The sequence below is a fragment of the Ornithodoros turicata genome, chromosome 10 (genome assembly GCF_037126465.1).
Source record: "Ornithodoros turicata isolate Travis chromosome 10, ASM3712646v1, whole genome shotgun sequence".
NCBI lineage: Eukaryota > Metazoa > Arthropoda > Arachnida > Ixodida > Argasidae > Ornithodoros > Ornithodoros turicata.
Genome location: NC_088210.1, coordinates 26037445 through 26059561, shown reverse-complemented (window position 1 = coordinate 26059561; position 22117 = coordinate 26037445). Strand labels below are relative to the sequence as shown.

Below are 22117 nucleotides of genomic sequence, written 5' to 3'. Positions count from 1 at the left end.
GCGTTTCGTTGAACACTATACAAATCGAAACTAATTCCTTAATAAATGCGTATAGTGGAGTAGCCAGTCCCGTGTGTTTTTGGGACTATATAACATCTCCACTTTTTTTCTTTTTCTAATCAATCAAGCGAGCGTATGCGGATACACGTGCAATAGCGAAGACCAGGAGCTCCCTTCAATCGGTTAAACAATAAATCAGACTGCTTGGTACTGTTTTACCGTGCTGTGTATGTACCATAACCTGTAACGTGCCCCAAGAAGATATCCGGAAGAGATATTACCAACAGCAAACAATGCACTATAGGGGGTATGTAAGCGTTGTCACTTTCAACGCTTTTAGGGAATATGTGCCAATAAAGTGTCCTCACAATACTATATAAAAAAGGGTACTTTTATCCCTTTTGGCACTATAATGACGGGGGGGGGGGGGGGGGCGTATGCAAAGTTTAGGAACTATAATTGCATTGCTGGGAAATAAATTTCAGGAGCAGGTGACTAAAATGGAGAGTAGCTGCAATTAAAGGGACTAGAAGCTGTAATTCCTCCCCAGTTTGCACTTTTTTATTTATTAATTATTATTATTTTATCTCTCTTAGGGTGTAATTTCACGCATGTCATCTTCGACGTCGACGTATAACGCTGTAGTAGTGGAACATAGAAGGTAGACACGACACCGAAAAACATCGGTTAGTGTCTCCCACGGCTAGTGTCATTGCAGCAGCAGCCATTACTTAACTACGACGTCGAGCAGGAACATCACCCTCTCTCCGCGCGGAAAGTGCTCACGCGAAGCCTTTGTCCAACAGCATCTCTCTACAAAATAAGCACACAGATCCTCCTTGTCGGGCACTACTTACATCTGCCATACGACGTTGCAAACAATTCCAACCAAATTACACTTTACTGTAACTCCCAGCGCGCTCAACTTGCACAAACATACAACTGGCATCCAAAACATTCCACGCGTCACTAGGTTCCTCGCAGAGAGAGATGCAACAGGTGTTTCTGGATAGCGTGCGAGCATAAACACAAGTCCGCCTTTTCGAAAGGAAGGTTACGTTCGCCACAGGTGTTCGGGGCGACGAAGCAAGCGTCCGCAGAAGCGGAAAGGAATGCGCTCCGACGTTGCTCGCAAACGCGGGCGTCATGCCGCGCCTGACACGACCTGACCCGTCCGACATTCGGGTCCCGTCTCGAGTAAGAAACGTATGCGAAGATGAAGAGAGACGGTTAGGCGTCGCCTCGCAACCGCAGACGACAGAAGAAGCACGGGCGTCAAGTCAATAAAACAGGTTCGGTTTCGTTTTGTAAGCGAAGTTAACGCGTTGAGCCCCATAAACTGTGTTGAGAGCACGACCCACTAGATTATAACGACCATGTCATAGGCGCTCCTTCCCAGCGCCGCATTCGGAAGCTAGCGGTGGCGCTACCCATCGGCAAGGTTATTGCGTCCTCAATTTCTACAATACTTTGTACTTCAGCTTACCTTAGTATTTTTGTACAAGCGGTGGATGTCCCACGAGGGATGCTTCTTTCTAAAGTTGATTATCATCATCCTTCTACGCGTTTTCATAGGCGCCGTTGCTGTCGTCTGCTACAGTAGTCGTACGGCCGATGGTGCGCGTTCAAAATACAAATTTTCATTGTCCAATCATGATGTAGATATATCGCGGGTCGATATGGATGGTGCGAACGGGCTCCTCACGGGGGTTGCCGATTATGACATGACCGTTATAATCTAGTAGGTCGTGGTCCCGAGTAACGCACGCGAAGATGGAGAGAGAGGGTAGGCGTCGCCTGGCATCGCAGACGACAGAATAAGCATAACAGTTTCGGTTTCGCTTTGTAAGCGAAGTTAGTGCGTTGAGCGCTATGAACCGTGTTGAGAGAAGTGCGCTCCGTCTCGTTGAGTGTAAAATAATAGCACGTCGCACATGCACGCTTTACTGGATGCTGCGTGTTACAGCCTTTCGTGGCGTAAATAAGTTGAACCAGGGAATGTGCTGAAACAGCGCAAAGAGAATTCTGTTTTTGTTGCGGCCACGTCTGGCGGCGGGTTCGAGAAGTTTTGTTTATTTTCGTATACGTGTTCATGACGTGGTTAATGTTTACGCCCTCTGCAGGCACTACGCTGTAAGAAAAAGAAAACGGGTAACTTCAGTTTTTTGGGGGGCTAGATGCGTTTCCACAAGCATAAGTCCCTTCCGGGAATAAATACGCGAAAGTTTATGCGAAGTGTAAGGACTATGTCATATGCAGCATGTCAATAATGCATTGGGGTCAGGCCTATTAGTCGTGCTGCTTTCAGTAGCAGCCCCATCTATTGATTTATTTATATACCTGAACCTATATCAGCAAATCGTTGGTAATTAGATTATAATAATAATTATTATTATTATCATTATTATTATTATTATTATTATAGCTTCCGCCATGTTTGTTGACTATTCTGTTGTTTGTGGTATTGTTGAATGTTATGTGAAAATAGCGTTGTAATTGAGTGTATTTTGAGCCTCTTCGCCAACCAGCACACAAGCTCATCCGCTTATAGGCTTGCCTGTATTTTTTGCGATTAGTGTATTTAATGAAATAAAAATGTATAATTACTATTATTATTTGCAGTGCTGAGGACTAATTGCTATCTAGAGGGCTATAAGCTGTAATTGGTCTACAATTTACTCTTTTTTTTTTTTTCGTGAAGTGGCGTCTGTAAAAAAATTCTCACCACCAAAAATTCTTCCGTGACATAATATTCTAAAATTTAAGGAGAATATAGTAAAACAAAAGGTTAACAGTTTGTTGCGCCATTCGTCGTTTTTTTTTTTTTTTTAGCGGATTTCAAGAAAAGGAACTTCTAACGTAGACTACCTCTACCTCTATAAACGCACGTGCGTTTTTGTGGTCACGCCCTGTTTGCTGCTCTGCTTGTGATCTAAGCGAATCCAAGCAATCCAAGCATGCCGACATAACAAATTTCGATAACCTGGCAGTCTAGCGGAGGCAGAACGGTACAACGCGTTCGTTCCTGACGCAGAGTAACTTAAGTTTATTCCACATTTTACCCACATTAGCTGCATCGTCTATAGTTAGACTCATCTTACTTACATGTATTAGCCATCCTCCTCAAGTGCCATTCTTTAACAGATTGATTGATTTTAAAAGAAAAAAATCAATCAATCAATCTGAATTCCCTTATGCCATTCTTTGTTGTCACTTTCCAAGCCCGATTGAGAGACGTCAGTCGAGTTCAGCGCTCGTGTGACAACGCGTCGGACGAGTAATTTACTTAAATCGTGTACGGATACTTCGTAGGACCATCATTACCAAGAGTAGCATCATCATAAGGGCTAACCAAGTGTGACGGTACGCGCTCAGGCATGTTGGGAGCGGCTAAAAAAGAGGGTCACTGACTGTCTTTCGACGTTTCCGTATTGCTGAGACGGTGACGTATTTTGACCCATGCCTGCCTGGATTAAGCCGTACGACTTCGCTACTACAGGAGAGAGGATCTCGTTTTTTACTTGCAGCGCTCACTCTGCTGGGTAGCAGGAAGTGTACTGCTATACCTATATCTGTTCTCGCTGAACATGTCAACGCCTGGTCGTCCGTTTGGGCTGATATACGAGTTTCCGAGAGGGAAAAGGTTTTTACTTAATACGTCCACAAGACGTCCTGTACTGGACATCTCGATGTCCCTGGTACGACCGTTAATACGTCACAAAATCTGTGGAGGACCTGCAATCCTCCTGTCACCGCCCAACCAGCACATATCATCTTGGTCCAATATTGACTGGATATTGGCAATGCTGGGCCGATATTGGCCCGGCATTGCCGATATCCAATATCAATATTATAGCCAATACCAATGTCGGGCCAAGATATTGTGCTGCTTGGGCAGCCGCGTGGCGTAGCGGTTTAGGATGATTGCTTTCCCTATACACAGAGACTGAGAGGTGACACCGGTTCGAATACCGGCAGCGGCTGTGATGTCTGAGGGTTTCCCTGGTCTTTTCCGCAGACTTTCCAGAAATAGCTGCCCATGATAATAACAGCCCAGTTGCTCCCGAAGTCGGCCCAGGGTGCATAGTAAACACCCTATCCCGCGCTCCTTCCTGCTGTCCTCTCTCCATCCGTCCACGTCTATACGCCGCTCATAGACACAGTTGCTTCGCGGCACAAACATGGAATAAAAAAAAAGGCGTCCTGTCAACCAGTGCACCAACGCGAGGTGTTCGTAGTGGGTGCATGAGTGCTGTATCTTGTTATGCATCCTGGTGCTCATCAGCTTGCTATACGCCTGAATGCCTTAGAGCGCAAACGAAATAGAGTTCGGAGAAGGAAAAAGGAAACGTGCTTTCATAATTGCCCCAGATACATACATGTAGTAACAGAAGACAGCTGATCAGTTACATCTGCGATGTAGTAAGGATATCGTAAGTAAATACAAAGCCTGGGGCAACACACATAAATACACGCTTTATAGGAAGGAAGCACTGGAGCTATCCGACCCCACGGATCGGCGTTTCACGTGAATGGAGGAATCCTACGGATACGAACAGAACCCCACTGTGCTGCGCATGCGTCGAAACAACATCAATAGTATCTCTAAGCAATATCTATTTACAGCAGGATGCAGCAGCAGGATAGCAGAACAAATAGAATAATAAAAAGGAGCAATTACGCGCAAGAATAAAAACTTGTCCAATCGAGCCAAAAAAATAAAAACGGAACAGGCAGACATACACAGGCTATTCGCGAACACACTAGAAAAAATTAGGTCACAGTGGGACTAATAGCCTTGTTCAAACGCAAAGAACAGGTCGGGGTTATAGAAGACGGAAGGACAACCCTCCCTCCAATATAAATAAATAAATATGTGTGATAGGGTCGACAAGTACATGTGGACGACAATCGAAGTTGGGGTAACTCTGACAGGGATGATGTATTAGGCTTATTGATAATGTCGTAAGTTTCCTTCCTGGTGGCTGTAGTTCTCCTAAGACCTCCCGGCCAAGAACGACATCCTGTTATGTTTGAGACACTTTCGAAACTTTGTAAACACCGTCTATTACGAGTAATATACGCAACTGCTTTAGAATTCATTGTAAACCAATTATTGGACCAACATTCGTGTTGCGAGACAAAAACAATGCAGTATTGTGTAAGTGGTCAGTATGCTGTTCTGCAACTATCGGACGTGCTCGTATTTTCCCGTTTGATGCAACTGATGGTAGACGCTAAGCCTCAATGGCAGTTAAGTGCACTGTAAGCACTGCCACAACCGTTACTCGCTTTCTGGACTAAATACTCGGAAGGTAATGCGAAGTTTAGGAACTATTGCAACCTAGAGGACCATAAGCCGAAGGACGAAAGAAAAGTGGCTATGACAGAAAGAACACCGTAACTCAAGTTAACTGTATGATTTCTGACTGAGAAGTAAACGTCCACATAATGTCCACACGGCAGACTTTGAAGACTTTTCGACGAGGTCCTCTTTCGTCTTTATCGCATGCACCCACGATACAGAGTAAAATTCTTCTAACACAAAAGCATTTCACGATAAAAAAAATTAAAAAATAAATAAAATAAAATGTGATATAGGTACGGCATTGTTCCTCGGGAAATTCCAACAGCAAAAAAGAAATCACGGGTGAGAGTCTACAGGCCAGAGGAACAAAGCGACATAACAACCGTGCCAACTGGACCAAAAGCCCTCCTCTCTTTACAACTCGCGTGAAACCAGTTCTTGCCATCGCAATCATTTAGAAGGTCTGCTTATAAATGGAAGCCGGATGAAGGGAGGAGGAGGACATGCACTCTCCCATGGGCATGGCCACTTTAATTTGTTACGTATTTATCTTTTTCCTGTATATTACCCCTCCAGGAGCGTGCGCACCGAGGAATGGTCACCGCCGCTAGGAAGTCGGAGGAATTCAGGTTGCACGTACATAGTTCTCAGCATGGAGTACTGGGATAGCAAAGATGTGAACCAATTAACGTACGAGCAATGGCGTTACACAAGGGGAGAGCACCGTGTGACGTGGTGCGTGGCGGTGAGGCGTCCCTGCTTGGTCTCGCTATGGCGCGATGACGAACCCCGAACAACAGCGAATATCCTCTGGATGTACGAATAATGTCCTAAACGAAGTCGTACGTCCGATAGATATCCCTCAGATATCCATCGGACGTACGAATCCGTTAGGACGTTATTCGTACATCCAGAGGATATTCGCTGCTGTTGGGGACATGCCCACATGGCGTCGTCATGAGCATTGTTTGTTTGTATGTTCCCGCTCATTTTTAGGGGAGTAAACACGCAAGCAGACTGGTCCGTTCGTTACTTTAGAAGGTCCAGTGTAGGAGGTCCTTACCACAGTCTCGAAACGGAATGTCTACTACATAACATGCTGACGGACCAGCTTCTGGAAAGTGCGGGGCGCAGGCCTTTTTGTCACGATTAAGGCAGCTGTGTAAGTGCTACGAAGGGGCGTACACCTCTCGTTTTCAACAAATCAGGAGACAGAACGACGTCATTCGGGATGATGATTGGCTACGAACGTGTTATGTGGTGAAGTTGTGGTGGAGTCACGTTTGAGACTAGGAGGTACGTGGGTTCGAATAACCTGGGTGCCGGCTGTGCTGTTTGGGGTTTTTGCTGGTTTTTCCTCAGACGGGTTGTCAGACATAAGTCGGCACAGTTTCCCGCAGAAGTCGACCCAAGACGCACATTACCAGAGCGTTAGTGGTGACGTTGCCCACCTCTGTGATGTCGACAACGGCGTGCTCTTTCAGAGCAGTACCACCACCACCACGCATCTGTTCGATGAGTCTAGAAGAGTACGACACTCTCGTACGGGTTGTCGCAAACTCCATAGATATGCCACTGCAGTAACTCAGACCTCCAATCTTCTGCTTTTCACTCGCTACATTTCAATTTATCCGGAAGAGATGGAAGTACGTACGTTGGCTTAAAAAAAAGAGAAAAAAAAATGTGGAGACGTTGACCTACATGACACGTGACCTACGTGACACTACATTGGGCTCCTTACTTCAACACGCTTAGGTTGTCGAGGAGGTGGACGTGTGTTCCACAAGAGGGAGTTACAGAGTGGTACACAACTTTCCAATCGCCCAGAGGTCAGATGGACCTGGCGATAGATAGGCCAGACACTGGGTACTTCCTACATGATAAGAGGTCCCGTCGACGTAGCACTTAACGTCTTTGTTTTTGTTTTTTATTGCGTGTTAGCGCCGCGAAGCAACTTGGTCTATGAGCGGCGTACAGATGTGGACAGACGGAGAGAGGACAGCAGGAAGGAGTGGGGGACAGGGGGATTTTAGTATGCGTCCTGGGCCGACTTCAGGGAGAACTGTAGCGACATTCGCCTGGAAAGTCTTCAGAAAACCCAGGGAAAACATCAGACAGCACAGCCGGCGGTAGGATTGGAGCCCACCACCTCCCAGTCTACAGCACGACCTTGGTCATTACCAACGAGCGGACGCCTTAGCCCACTCGGCCATGCCGCTGGTCTTAACGTCTTTGAATCGCTCGTTTATGCACGCTGTGCGCTTGGTGTCTTCTAGCACTCTGCATTAGGCGCAGTCTGGTGAGGGGGCAATACCGATTGCGTTATAGGAACGTGTGGCCAAGGGAGCGTTCAGCCGGAGTCGGTGGAAGTGTGCCGCCATCTTTAATTGCATGCCAGCTAAGAAACTCGCTGTTGAAATGTAATTCTTGCTCACTTTATCTCTCGCAGAACTGGTTCCGTTAGAGAACTAACAAAACGGAGGACGGTTGTAAAACTTCCCATTGCAACGTATAGAGACACCGTGCAAAGGAAACAAGAAGTGTAGAAGCGGTGGCCTTGCGCTTCTAACGGTGACCTGGCAAGACGGCTTGGGAGGAGAGCCTCGATAAATATTACCAGCGCTGGGTTGATTCATGCCTCCGATTCGGCCAGGAATGCTGCTAGTTCGGACAACAGGGAGCCTCGGTGCCGGCCGGGTGACCTTGTGCTTCTTCTACACGCTGTTTGCTTCCCGTCTTGAATTGCAAACGATGTCGTCGTAAACCACTAATGCAGGAAACCGCCCCGCAAATGTGTGCAGCGCGGTAAAAATAGAGGAGGGCGAATTCAAGAAACCCCCTTGTGGCACTGTTCGAGTGAATATGTCCCAGCAAACGAGAAAGGCTTTCATGCAAATATACACCCAAGCAGCACAACATCTTGGACCAATATTGACAATATCGGCCCAATATTGGACCAATATTAGACCAGTCCCAAGCAGCACAACATCTTGGCCCAATATTGGCGGTATTGACGCAATCTTGGACAATACTGGGCCGGCATTGCCAATATTGGTCCAATATCGGGCCAGGATGTTGTGCTGCTTGGGGTATTGGACCAAGATTGCACCAATATCGGGCCAGTAGTGTCCATATTGGGCCAATATGTTGTGCTGCTTGTGCATAAGGGGTATAATTATATAATGACAGCAACCATGGAAGCAACGCAGCACACTGCGAGAATACGCTCAGTCTGTACCTCCTACCATTGTTGTCAGGCCACCGTTCAACGGTACCATATCCATCGTGAGGTACAATTACGAACGAAAAGAACGACGGATAACAAAAAAGGCATATATACGTCGCTGCGTGCGTTCGAAAGCCATCATGGCACCCCGTACTGTACCCTCCCCGGTTTTCGCGAAGTTCGCAAGGCAGAAAATTTTATACCACAACACACAATTACGTCTCGCTTTACAATCGAGCCGCCGTCAGGTTCATTTCATCATCTCCCTATATAATAGATTCGTAGATAGCATCTACTGGTACCTGTACTCGCCTGATATCAACGACACAGACCGCAGATTCGGAATGGACGGTTACGGTCATCACAATGGAGCGGAGAGTTCGTTCAAAAGAGAGGCGTCACCCCGAAGAATTTTTTTTGTAACGATGTCATCCGAGCGTTGCACGGGTGCACGAAATCTACTTCCTTTCTTTTGCATAGAATTAGAGAGAATGGAGGTGAAAGTACTTGAGAGCAAAATAGCATTTACGACACGTGAACCTTGGCAGGAAAATGGAGCCGCAATTGCGATGCAATGCTCATATGTAGCAGTTGATAGAAAGGAACGTGTATGACGACAGTGTCGTTGTTTCTTGACAACGTTCAATGGTATAGGCACCAAGAGCATTCCTATGCATACCCTACACTACTCGTGCTGCAAACGAGCATGTGGTGAGTTTCATCCAATTACCAACAGAGGGCCTACCGCCGTGTAGGTGTGTCCGTGACTTTATAAGGCCAGCCACCACGTGACACCCCATAGTCGCGTGAAGCTTTGTTCTAAATTTCGTGTTAGCGCCGCGAAGCAACTGTGGCTATGAGCTGTGTACAGACGGGGACAGATGGAGAGGGGACAGCAGGAAGAAGTGGGGGACAAGGGGGTTATTATGTGTCCTGGGCCGACTTCAGAAGGAAGGGAACTGTGCCGACATTCGTCTGCAAGGTCTGCCGGAAAAACCATGGCGTACCCAACTCACGGTTGGGTACGCCTCTAAACCAGCTGTACCCTACTTACTGCTCCTTGGCTGAAATAACCCAGACAAAGTGACACAACTTCACCCAAGCCTTTCTACACCCACTCCACTCGCAACTCCAATTACCGTGTCCGACTTAACCGGGTATTAACAGAATCCGCCTTCGCCGAACCACAATTAGAACGAATTACCCACAACGAACTGATAACAGAGTTCACTGAACTCAATTATCGCAGTAGCGGCGGTCGTTCAAACAATCATTCATTTGTATACCGTGATCTTAAATCATTCTTTCGCTAATTAGGAGACCATAGACTCCCGCGTAGCCTTCCGCAAGGCTGTCTCTGTAATAAACGAAGGCATAATTACGATATCCAGGCCAGCGCTCCGCAAGCCTCGATGAATGCACGCTGCTCTACGGAAACGAAACAGACATCCAGGTATCGGGGTCTCAGGCGACATGCTGAGTCGTGAGTGAACGGTTATTAGTGACACAGGAACGATGCTGTGCCGTTCAGAGATGAACCTGACAGACGTCATAGGGCACAGGTTAAGCCAGAAGCCGTCGCAGTGCGATGTACTGAAAGGGAGTGGGCATTGCACAAGATGTCCCTCTTCCGCGCTGCACTTTACTACCTTTCATTTCCTGCTTCCCTTGTTTATTTTTATTTTTTCTCATTAGCTAGGTGGTGGTGTGGCTGGTAATGCAACTGTTTGCCGTAGTCGGCCACGCTTATATAGGTGGGCAACGTCACGAGTATCGCAGGGAGGGGAAGACCATGCGTCCAGGGCCGACTTCACAGGGAACTGCTAATCCATTGGCTAATCTAGTGTAGGAGTGTTGGACCAGCGCCAGTCCGACACATCGACATCAGCATCGTCGTCTGCCGCGCACCTACCCGAGAAACGCAATGCACTGGAAGTGTGAGCGCATAGGGATGAGAGGGCAGCTCAAGAACCCCCAACAACACCGAATATACTCTGGATGTACGAATAATGTCCTAACGAATCCGTACGTCCGATGGATGTCCCTCGGATATCCATCGGACGTACGAACCCGTTAGAACATTATTCGTACGTCCAGAGGATATTCGGTGTTGTTGGGGATGTTATTTTCGTGTACAGAACAGCGAAATAAAGTATTGTGCTGGTAAGACACAGTGGCCCGCTTGCACGAACATTAAGGAAATTCCTCAGCGTCGTCCCCAGCAGCTTTTTCAGTGCTCCACGAAAGAGCGGAGCTGAGGACAGTAGCGCGTGTCTGGAGCACTATCAAAGCCATTGGGGTCACTACTGAGGAACTTCCTCAAAGTTCGTGCAAGTCGACCCTGCCATTCACCCCTATGTACCTCAACTTTCAGTACAACTGCGCTGCTTGGATACAGCAACGAAGTGAAGCAGTGGATTGATAACGGACCCAACCAGCCGCAATGGTGCAAAGTTTCCGCAAGTGGCGTTGCTTGTGCTTAGGAGTAGGTAGGAGTATTCCTCGGTAGTACGCGCAAACCATGCAAACAAAAAAGAAAGAGAGATGGGCGAATGAAATGGCTGTAGGCTTGTAGTGCTGCATTCAGCAAGACGTATATGCATCAATGTCAAGATAAGGGCGGTAGAAAAAAAAAAATACGTAAAGCCCCCTTCTTCCGTGCAGTTGGTGTAAACAGCTAAAAGGATAGTAGAAATGCGGTGTTTTCGTAATACATTACGACGAGCAAGCCAGACAGGAAGTGAGACGGGGATTGACCACTCACTATTTCACAAGGTGGAGGGATACGGAAGGTGAACCGAAAGAGCTGCGGTGCACAATTTCAAGTAGAAACTTTTCCAATTCAATGGAATTTAACTCAAATAGAACATAGGAAACGCAAAGTGTCTTTCGGATAGACGGGCCAAGAAAAAGAAAAGACGCTAGCCTCTTCATACGGAGGCCTGCTGATCGTATAGGGAGACTTTGCAAGGATTCGGAAAAAAATTAGGTGAACCACCCCCTCGACACCGAAAACAACATTCGCATTCATTTTGCGGGAGTAATTATTAATTCGGAAATTATGACAACAGCAAACCGAAACCGAAATGGAGGACACCGTGACGTCACCCAGCATTGTCGTCTGCTTCGCAACTTGCATTCTCCCTTGTCGGATGCTGTGTTGTTTTCAGTGCCCTCTCGCTTCACAGAGGCGAAGCGCTCGCTTCGTAATAAATTCGTTCGAATAAAATCTGCACAGTTTTGGAATGAGATATTTCGTACACATGTCCCTGACATCCCAGAGGCTAAGGATATACCACAACCTTTGTGGTGATTTTGTCGCGGAGCCCCGCTATTACGCGACGAGCAATTGGGCTAGTTGGTGCGAATGCCTAATGAAGTAAACGCGACGCAAAAGACAAAGGGACGGAGGAACAGACAGGACGAGCGTCGCTCGTCGACAGACGCTCGCCCTGTCTGTTCCTCCGTCCCTTTGTCTTTTGCGTCGTGTTTACTTCATTATGTCCCACTATTAACGCGCCGTTCGCAAACATTTCCAGTAACCGTAAATCAAACGTAACAAAGTACAATAACAGTTACCAGGTCTACCAATGGGGCCGGGCAGCGTCCATGTGCACGCATCTTCGTCGATTTTCCACTCTAGTTTCGATAATCTCGTTGTTCTTTCTGCTTTCTTGCTCTATATACGTCGCGTGAAAGAAAAGAAAAGAAGAAAATTGGGCTCTATAGAATCGTGGAAACCCGAGGGAAATACGCTGACATGGTTGCTCCACTTTGCGCCTGGTCAAATGTAGACACGCCCGGGTAGCCTGAAACTTCAATTTACGTTTCAATAGCTGCGCTGCATGGGGGGGGGGGGAGCGTACGTGTCACATCAATGTTATGTTGACGCTTGAAGTGCATCCTGTCAACACTGCAGATTATGTTGGGTTACACGAGGTACATTGAAGCTATATGACGGGTTGAAACTGGGATCCAGGATGTGTGGGCTTATTTGCGAACGCATATAGGCCGCGTTAGGGGAAAGAAAGACCAGATAAAATTTGCAACGGTTGTATTTGATTCACCTTTCGGACGCTTGACATTGTTTTCTTTTTGTTGTTCTGGGAAGCAAATTTGCATGTTATCTGATAACGTAAATAACAAGAAATAAAAATGCTCCTCGGCGGTGCTAACACGGGACTATATAGCAACCGATCAATAAGATATTTGTCTCACGGTATATAAAAGTTAGTCACACGTAAGTGCTATAACCTTTGCATCTTAATCTTTGCATCAGTCATGCTTTGCATCTCTCATTAAGTCAGCCCAGAATAATGCGTTCGTTTTGTCCTGTCAGATTACTCTATTAGTGTATCATTAATGAAGCATTGCTTAGACCTACCATATCCGGGATCTAGAAGAAACACACACAGACACAGAAACACACACACACACACACACACACACACAAACAAACAAACAGTTCTGCAAACGATATGCTCCGTTCCCGGGTGTTTGCTTCAATGTGTACACTGACCGAATCGTACGTCGCCCTCTAGTGATTCCCAGCAGTTATAAAGAGGACGCCCACTTCAGAGATACTTACATTAAAACTGATAAGCTTCATCATAAAAGTTCTCAAATAGTCAAAATGCGATAAGAACGCTATACGCCGCTCCAGAAGAAGGGAAGTGGCCGAGACGAAAAGAATTAGTGAAAGCAAACTGGTTTCCGGTTGATACGCGATATTCCCCGCACCGCCAACGCTCCTCGAGGCGGAAATTGGTGTCATGATCTGCTGGTACGCCTCAAAATTTAAGAGACCCGACTCGCAGATATCTGATATTGATGTCGTCATAGCAAGCGCGAGGAACAATGACTCTTTTGCGATAACGACACGCTATAATGAACGCCTACTGATTCACCGGATGCAAAGTACGAATTTCATGGTCACATTACAATGAGAAGATAAGAAGTTGGCATTCGCAAAATAGTTGGTGCATTGCAAAAGGAATGTCGAAGCAATATGGCGGCCGCAAACGACAAAGCTGCATGAGGTGTCGATTCGTGACTGGCCAGGCACAAAGCGAAAGAAGGCGACGCACAGGCTCGGCCTTGGCTGGGGCATAACAATGGTTCAGCAATGTTGCAAAGTCGTAATGGCTCGTTTGCATTTATCGCCTATTCAGCGGGTTGATGTTCTCGTTGAGGCTGACCAGTATACTTCTATTTGGCAGGGATTCTAAAGGCTCCTAATGGAGTTTAAATGCGAGAGGACAGCCCAAAAATGAAGAACAATATCGGAGTATGGAAGGCAGAGATTGCATAACACAACTACGCATTCTTCACCTTTGTGCTGTTTACCTCCGATTTTCCGTCAACGCGAGAGTTGTCTCACAATGTCCTACACCTCTTTTAGATCCTCACCTCCCCTCCAGTGAAGAAGTGTCCAGCGTCTGTTCGAAATGTCGGCAGGGACTTCTGCTTCGACCCGTGATTGAAGAGTTTTATCCGTACAGTGGCGTGGTCCACAGAGACCTTCGTCATATCTTCGGAGGTCGTAGCGCGCGTTTTGAAGGAAAGTATGATTTTGTATGTACTACGCAATGCTTGCAAAGTCAGAATTATGAGAAACATGGAATCACATTGGCTGGATACTGTCTCGAAATTGTACCCCGTACGTCGTTCATACAGATCCCTATGGCGTTGTACACGGAGCTTGTACTGCTTCCGGCACACTTGTATGAAATCTTCATTCAAGGGTTCAGGAGCCCGTATCGGCTCGCAGTACGTGAAGGAGCTGTACCATTACTGTGTTTGAGGGTGGGCGGTATACGTGTCTATTAGTCGGGAGAAACAATCTCGCAACACTCGGAGATTTCAGACAGGACAAATCGTGAGCTGTCGATTTCAGACAAGTATGGCGCAAGCAGTAGTGCACAGTGACTACGCCTGTGTGCCTAAACCGAACGATATCTGAACAAACTGCACGATACGAACAAGTAGCCGAAACAAACGGAAAAATAGTGGCCGATGCCGTTGCAAGACAAGTCGAACGCTTCCTCCAGAAGAAAAGATCGAGGTTCCCCGAAATAAACGGACGTCTCCCGCAGAACCGCTTTTTTTCCACGACCTACTTCGAACACTTACTCCTTCCCCGCCCTGCAGTTTTTCTATAAAACTCTCACCAGACACGCACCTCTTCGGTATATGACGATCAAACAGCAGCTTTCGTGGCCGTGGAAGTCGACGTCGAGGAAACGGACCAAGATAACGCGGGCGCGCGAACAGTCGTCCAGTTTCGGAAACAGTAAAAGAACATCCACGCCGCCGAAAATTGGGTTAGCGGGAAGCCCCTGCAGATTCCGAGCTATAAGCAATGACCTCTGATATCAGTCTTCGATACGTGAAAGCCTAACGTTGTTCTGGCGAATTACGTTGGCGGTGAGAAGCAGGAAGCACCAAGTGCAAGGTGACATGGAGACGGCACGATAAAACCTTGCCCTTCTTCAGAATGTCTGAGAAGGAAGAAAGAAAGTAAAGCGCCGTATCGTGTCCGAGTGATTTAGATTCCTTGTACACCTTTTAGTATCTGTGCTTTCCCGGTTGGCCCGCCCTTTTGCGAGTTTATGAAAAGCAGTCGCACGAATTCCTTTGCAATGTCGGTTTTTCCGCGTTGGTTGTGACGCTGCTGAAATTTGAAAGCTGTCGTTTCCCGTTGCTTTTCCCAGAGAAAATATCCAATCAGAACGAAGGGTAGGGACTATTTGCGCAGAGCTTTCGCCAACAAACAATTCATTCGAGCTATAGTCGTGGTCAACCTAAGAAGGAAAATAAAAGTAGTCCTTCAGCTCCAAAAATATCACTGCGCCGCAGGTAGGATGGCTGGATAGAGAGAGGTCACGCTCGCTCCTTCGCCAAAAAATGCAGTGCGTCACACTCACTGTGCTTCCCTATTGGCTCTTAAGACTGGCCGCATGACACTACGCTGCGTGGTGGCGCTGTAGTATTTCTCCTGGCGCGCAATCGTGTCTCCTTATCTACAACGGTGTATGTAATTGACGGACTAGTATGATCGTGTTATTTTGTCACTATCGCCGAGTGATGGGCGAAATACCCCAAAATGCAAGGACGAAAAGATGTCCTAAGCTACTCTATGCCACTTTTTCTGTACATCCTTTTTGCTCGGAAATAAAGAACAAAAATAAGTTGAAAGTGCGGTTAAAATAAAAAGAAATAGCTCCATTTTCGACACCGCGCTTTTTGAAATTAAAGTCTGTAAATGTTTTGCGATATTTTTTTTTTTTGCTTTATTACTGCGGTAGTGTACCGCAAACACAGTCTGCCGATCACGTGGTGGTGGCACTGTCACGTGACCCTATAAAGCTACCGCCGTATAACCGAGTATGTACCAAGCGTGATTGGTACTCGAGGTACATTAAAGTACAAAGTACATTAAAACAGCCGTCGGGTACACTGTAATTTTAGGCTGTGTCGGTAGATGCCACACAGTTTGGATTTGACAAAGCTTGAAAAAAAAAAAAAAGAGGAAGCAGCAGCAGTGAGCGAGCAGTCAGCAACAATTTATTGATTGACATTTTTAGAAGCATCAGTCGCGAATACTGAATTAGACAGGCGGAATACTCCGCATGTCTTCGCGTCGAAATGCAGGTATGCAAAGAACAGCTAAAAAGGCTCTCGAAATGCGTTCGTTGAGGTTTGCAACACTGTGTGCGACCAAAAATTTCGAACATGCGCAAAACTATGTTGGCTGAGATTCTCGTGAGAGACGTTGTTGGAGAACAACCTTTCGCGGGAAAGCTCTGCATGTGTTATTTCAGCAACCGGCTCGCCTTCAACTCAGCACGGCGCAGTTCCTCTCACCTTGCAGCATACTTGCATGCATGGGCTTCGTTCGTGGCCTCAAAGCGTTAAATACAGGCTTGTTTGGTCTCCAAAAGCCTGGAATGATTGTAGTTGAAGCTTGTCACGACGCAAGTAGTGCGAAACGGTTGCTTATTATGGTAGCAACAAGGGTCGGTCCCTTTTATTGTATAGCCATAGCAGGCGATGCAAATGATAGTATATATCTATCAGATCTATCAGATTACTTATCAGATTTATCATATTATTTATGAGATCTATATATTGCAAATGATGGTATAGATGCGTTCTGATATGACATGACTGGCGATTCTCGATACATTAACAGGAAGCGAGTACACAAATACTTATGCGTCGCAATTCACAGGAGAGGTTAAAGAATGTACTTGATGGAAGGGCCACGAACTCGCATTATCTGATTGCCGGTCAGAGCTCATACCAAATCACATCACAGTCTTAACCGAAGTTCGAGTGCCACTGCAAGTGCAACTCCATGCGTGAGATGCAATCCCACATTTTAGAGCCGTGGGGCATTTTGGCCGTACTCCTCATCCCGAACTAGCCGATCACTACCACCACCACGAAAAAAACAACAACAAACGCTCAAAATTCCCAGAGTCTGACACGTGGAACCAGGCGTGTCCTTGTGTAACAACAGGTCACACAAGATACTCACGGCTGAGATATCACAGCTGCCTGCCTGTTTTCAATGCTTTGCCTGCCTGTTTTCAATGCTTCGTCTACTTGTTAATTGGTCGGTCTGTCACGTTCGCAATGCATGTCAGACGCGCTCACATGTAATGCATCACCGCGACGAGCAACAGCTGAAAATGTTCGTCATACAAATACCAAGCGATCTCGTTGCAAGGGGGCGTCTTTGATCTGGGATTCCAACATAGTGATTCACGAAACTGAGCATTCCTTTCCACTGAACGCCGTTGTCATATTCGAAGTGAACGCGAACGCGTAGCAGACGACCCCGATAATCGTAAACTTACCATAGTGGACACGACCACAAAGTTGGCTCCATCGTCAAATCCATCCTCGTCCTCTTGACCGAAGTACACGGTAGGTGCCTCCGGCTCTGAAGCTGAGTCGTCGTCTACTTCCGAGTTCATCGCGTTAAGTATCCGGTCAAGTCATAGACGATCGAGTACACACACACGCTCAGGAGACGGTAGCACACAAGCGTTGCAGTGCACAGCCATGCCAGTCACTTGTTTACATCCTAGGGACACGACAAACTTCAAGAAAGACGATTCCACGCTCGTCGCAGCTCACGCCGCTTGCAGGACATGCTCGCGACGGGACGACGGAAAACAGCAAAAGTGGAAGAAGCTCTTTCTTGCCGCCAGGGGAGGGAGCGGCGTGACCGGCGTGACCCGCGCTGGTGGCAGCGCGGAGCGCTCCGTTGTTGATTTTGATGAGCGCGCGTTTTCCGACTTCTCGAAGAGCTTGTATGAGCGTAGAAAACGCGCGCGCGCGCGTTGTGGCCGATACTTCGACGTCATTAAGGCCGCAGTGAACTTCGATATGAAGTGGAACAAGCGCACACCTTGATTTTTATTGTTAGAATAGTTACTGAAAGGCCTCAAATCATTTAGCTTCGTCTTCTTTCCATTTCTCATGCGAACTAAAAAGTCATATTCTTTCATAATGACATAATTTAAACTCTATGTGAAATTTTCAAAGTCTGTTCATCATACTCATGACAGTCAGCAATTTCGGGGCTTTTGAAATCGAAGATAAACTAAATGTTATGTGGAAAAACGTGACATGTACTGACCTTGTCACTTCTAACCAATCTGCCATTTTGGTAACCAATCCTTTGTTGCTGTTTATTAGGTCTAGTTTAGCACTGCGCTCGTTCGTGATTGGAGCCGAAAGTCATATTGTGGTAATAAACGCACCAATGAAATTTTTTGCATGACTTTTTGATCGGCTATTTCAGTCGAATGCCAGTGTGATGGGTGTAAACAATGTCCGAACGCGAGCAAACTTTTGTTTCGCTGTTTTTTGTTTGTTTGTTTTTCTTCTTCTTTTCTTGCGCGAACGGCGTGTTACACGTTATAGGTGTTATAGGTTTAAGATTATGGCATCTCCAATGCTTAAATCGCCTTAATAAACATGTTTAAACCATCTTTTAGGCATGCAGAACTTCCCTATTAAGAACTATTTCCACCTTCTCTCCATTTCTCTTTTGTATGTGTCCACACCCGTGTGTGCGACAATCCAGGGCTGCTTCCCCGGTTGCCCACCAGTCGGGCGCTATCGAAGCCAGGTTATGGACTCGTTGTTAGAAGTGGCAACGAAAGTACATCTCGATGCGGCCTTTACAAAAAGCCATCGCAACTATGCAAAAAAACAAAAGGAAAAAAAAAACAGTCCGAACACCGTCCAGTAATGCAAAAGTTCCAACCGCATGCAGAAGAAAATATGCAAAATAGGAACGTGACAATGCTTGCACATTTACCTCATCGTAGACGGTTTCCAGGAGCAGATTCATAAAACCATCCATTTTTGCGCCCGGACGCCCTCGTTCAGGGGTATTGCACTATAACAGGGTTCGAAGTAAGCGAGATTGCACAGACAGGTACAGCTTCCGCAAGTTAATAGTTTGTATACATGCGCATCAAAATGAAGTGTGCGAAGAAAACACTAGCATATTCACTTTCCATGATGCATCCCAATTTGTGGATTTATAGCTACAAAATGTCATTTCACTGACGTTACATAAGACACGCGAAGCGACAAAAGATTATGTAAACACGAATGCAAAGAACCCGCTCAGACATAGCACATGAGCCGACATGCACACTGCCCACTCTGAACCACAGCGAAAATTAAGACAGCAAGACCTACCACTTGCTGCGTCATAGAAAGGTCACCAATCAACTACTTACTTTCGATCCAGAGAGCCTTTCTCACCTTTGCGACCTGCACAGACCAACTGACACGCGGGTAAGATTGCACGCTCTGCTGTTCCCACCCCCATCGCCCCCACCCTGTTGCCATGGGACCCAATGCCTCTCATTGGAGATCAATAAATAGCACAGGTACAAACACAAAAGAGGCCCTCGACTCTTTATGAGGTCCAAGCATGCGACACGGGGAAGGCACCAAACAGTGAATGGCCTTTAATAAGTTTTCCAGGTGCTCTCACCCGGTACCGGAAGGACAAGACTGAAGTGATGAGAATACGAGAGGTGAATTTGAAATACACAAACTGTAGTAGGTTATAGTATGGCACCTTTGGGCATTCTGTGAAACGCGTTTAAATGCACTAGCTTTATTCCGATCCTTATCAGAGCCCTGATCCTGATCTTCGGGTGCCGTCCTCTATTCTAACTTTCTCAAGTTATCCTTTCTTATCAATCCTTCCCCCCCCCCCCTTACTTTGGAGGTCTGGCTACGCCGCTGGATTTAACCAATAAGTCATTTTCAGGTCTGAGCCCGCTTGCACGAACGTTGAGAAAGTTCCTCAGTGGTGCCCTCAGCACCTTCTGTAGTGCTTCGGGCACACACTACAGTCATCAACAGCGCTCTTCCGAGAGCATCGGTAACGCCATGAGGACGGCACCGAGGAATGTCCTAAAAATTCTGGCAAAGTTCGATACTACCTCTCCCTCATTCGCTACGTGACGTAGAAAGTCCCGGTTTCGTCAGCTTGTGCGGATCACTCTGAATGGTTAGCGGCACTGTGCGACGAAGGGCGGCGCTGTGCGCCAATAGCCAATGAGGACGGGTCCGAGGAATATCCCCAAAGTTTGTGCAAGCGCGCCCTGATATCGATGTTCCACAGTCAGAGTGACTGCTACTGAGATGGGTTCCTTTCAGAGAGCTAAATTTCGATCGTGGTATTGGTGATGTATCCTCTCGAGTCAAGTCACGGTGCGATGCCATCATCAATACGCTCTGCAAGTAGGTAACGCTTCCGCGCAGCTCCTCAGTTCTCCCTTTTCCCTCAGCCTCTGACGTAACCTAACGCGGAACATGATTGCCCCCACAGCACGGTGGGTCGTTTCATGTGCGAAGGAGGCAACGAAGTAACCGCAACCATGCACAATATCGAGCACGTTGGTTACTCCGCGCCGACCGGTGAGTGGAGGAACTCTGCCCACATGACTTCTCCGCCCATTTCCCCCTCTCCTGAGCAGAAGTTCAATTTGCACAGAGCATACATTCAAAAGCGGGTTTCACTAGCGGATTCCATAGAGTGTAGCGCTACCGACGAGTGACGACCATCTGAAGGGGCGCCAAAAAGACACCTTTCGGGCAAGAAGCCGCCGCTTTAGGACAACAGGAGAGAGAAAGAAAACCAAGAATACAGGAAGGGGGAATTTCCCACTTGTCCCCCCGAATGCGCAAAGTAAACGCCGGTCCTGCCGACGCCGTTGACTGCCTTCTCTCCCTCATTCGTCACGTGACGTAGAAAGCCCCGTTGTCGTCTGCTTCGGCGGACCACTGTGAATAGTTTGCGGCACTCTGCGACGGAGAGCGACATTCTGCGCCTCATGCACACATGCAAGCAACTCGGGTACTATGCACGTCTGTACGCGTCTAGGTGCGCGCTGTGCAACCCAAACTCTACCACAATGATGAAAGTTCCTGGCCATACTTAACGAGATTGGTTTCTATACAGAAGAATGCCAGTTGGTGACAAGGAACCAGCAGTGGGGTTTCATTAACTGCTACTGTGCAACTGAATACTTGCGGAGCAACATTGCAGTTAATAAATTTTTGGCTTGGTTCGGATATATAGATCAGAGGCTGTGGGAAGGAGACATAATCCCAACCGACCCCATAACGTAAGTATAGCAACAGTCTCAAAGTAAACCAGAGCACTTGTTGCATGTTTTCTTGTGATGCTTATTGGCATCATGCAAACTATGTCAATTAAATTTGCATCCAATTATTCATGATAGTGTGTTTATAAACGGCACTTTTGCTGCCGCAGTGTTTATGTGAGTACCCTCGGGTTTTTGTTCTGCCGAGAAATGAAGCCCCTGATGCGAGACGAAACTTGCTGATTACATTTTACCATACGTCAAAACAGTCCTCAGTCACCATTATCTTGGTAGCACAGCACTACGTCGTCTTCCAGGGTGTAGTAACCCATGCTGACGTCACAGTGAAACTGAAATCGGATTTTTAATTCCGTGCTAGCTTCGCAAAGCAACTGCGGCTACGAGTGGCGTACAGACGTGGACAGATGGAGAGAGGACAGCAGGAAGGAGCGGGAGCACAGAGGAAAGGTTAGTATGCCTCCTGGGCCGGCACAGTGCCGACATTCATCTGTGAAGTCTGCCAGAATATCCACGGAAAACCTCAGACAGCGCACAGCCGGTAGTCGGATTCAAACCAACGACCTCCCGGTATTCAGCATGACCTTGGCTATTAGTAACTAGTTAGTAACTATTAGTAGTGGCTATTAGTAATGACTTGGCTTAGTAACTTACTCGCTCAGTCATGTCACTGGTGAAATCTGATGTAAACACGCTGTTTGTTTTTGTTCACCTCAGAAAGTGTGACGCTGCATTGGATGAAATCCTGCATTTTGAACCTACATGCAACATAGAGTTGAATACAGCTATAATCTCCAGACTGTCCCCATAAGTGTCTCCCGTTGCCCGTGGCCACAGTAGATTGCCAGGGGCTGTAGAGCATGTTGGTTGGAATAGCTGTTGAACACTGTCCATGTGTACACATGCTTTGTC

The 22117-nt window shown here is 46.9% G+C and overlaps 1 protein-coding gene across 1 annotated transcript in view; it reads right to left on the bottom strand.

Moving 5' to 3' along the window:
* Nucleotides 1-17733, bottom strand: part of LOC135371267 (death-associated protein kinase 1-like) — a 47801-nt gene extending 30068 nt beyond the window's left edge. Inside the window, exon 1 of the mRNA XM_064605358.1 lies at nucleotides 17399-17733. Within this exon, the coding sequence (XP_064461428.1) occupies nucleotides 17399-17518 (120 nt within the window). The 5' untranslated portion in view covers nucleotides 17519-17733. The remainder of the gene's footprint in view (nucleotides 1-17398) is intronic.
* Between the last annotated feature and the right edge of the window lie 4384 nt (nucleotides 17734-22117).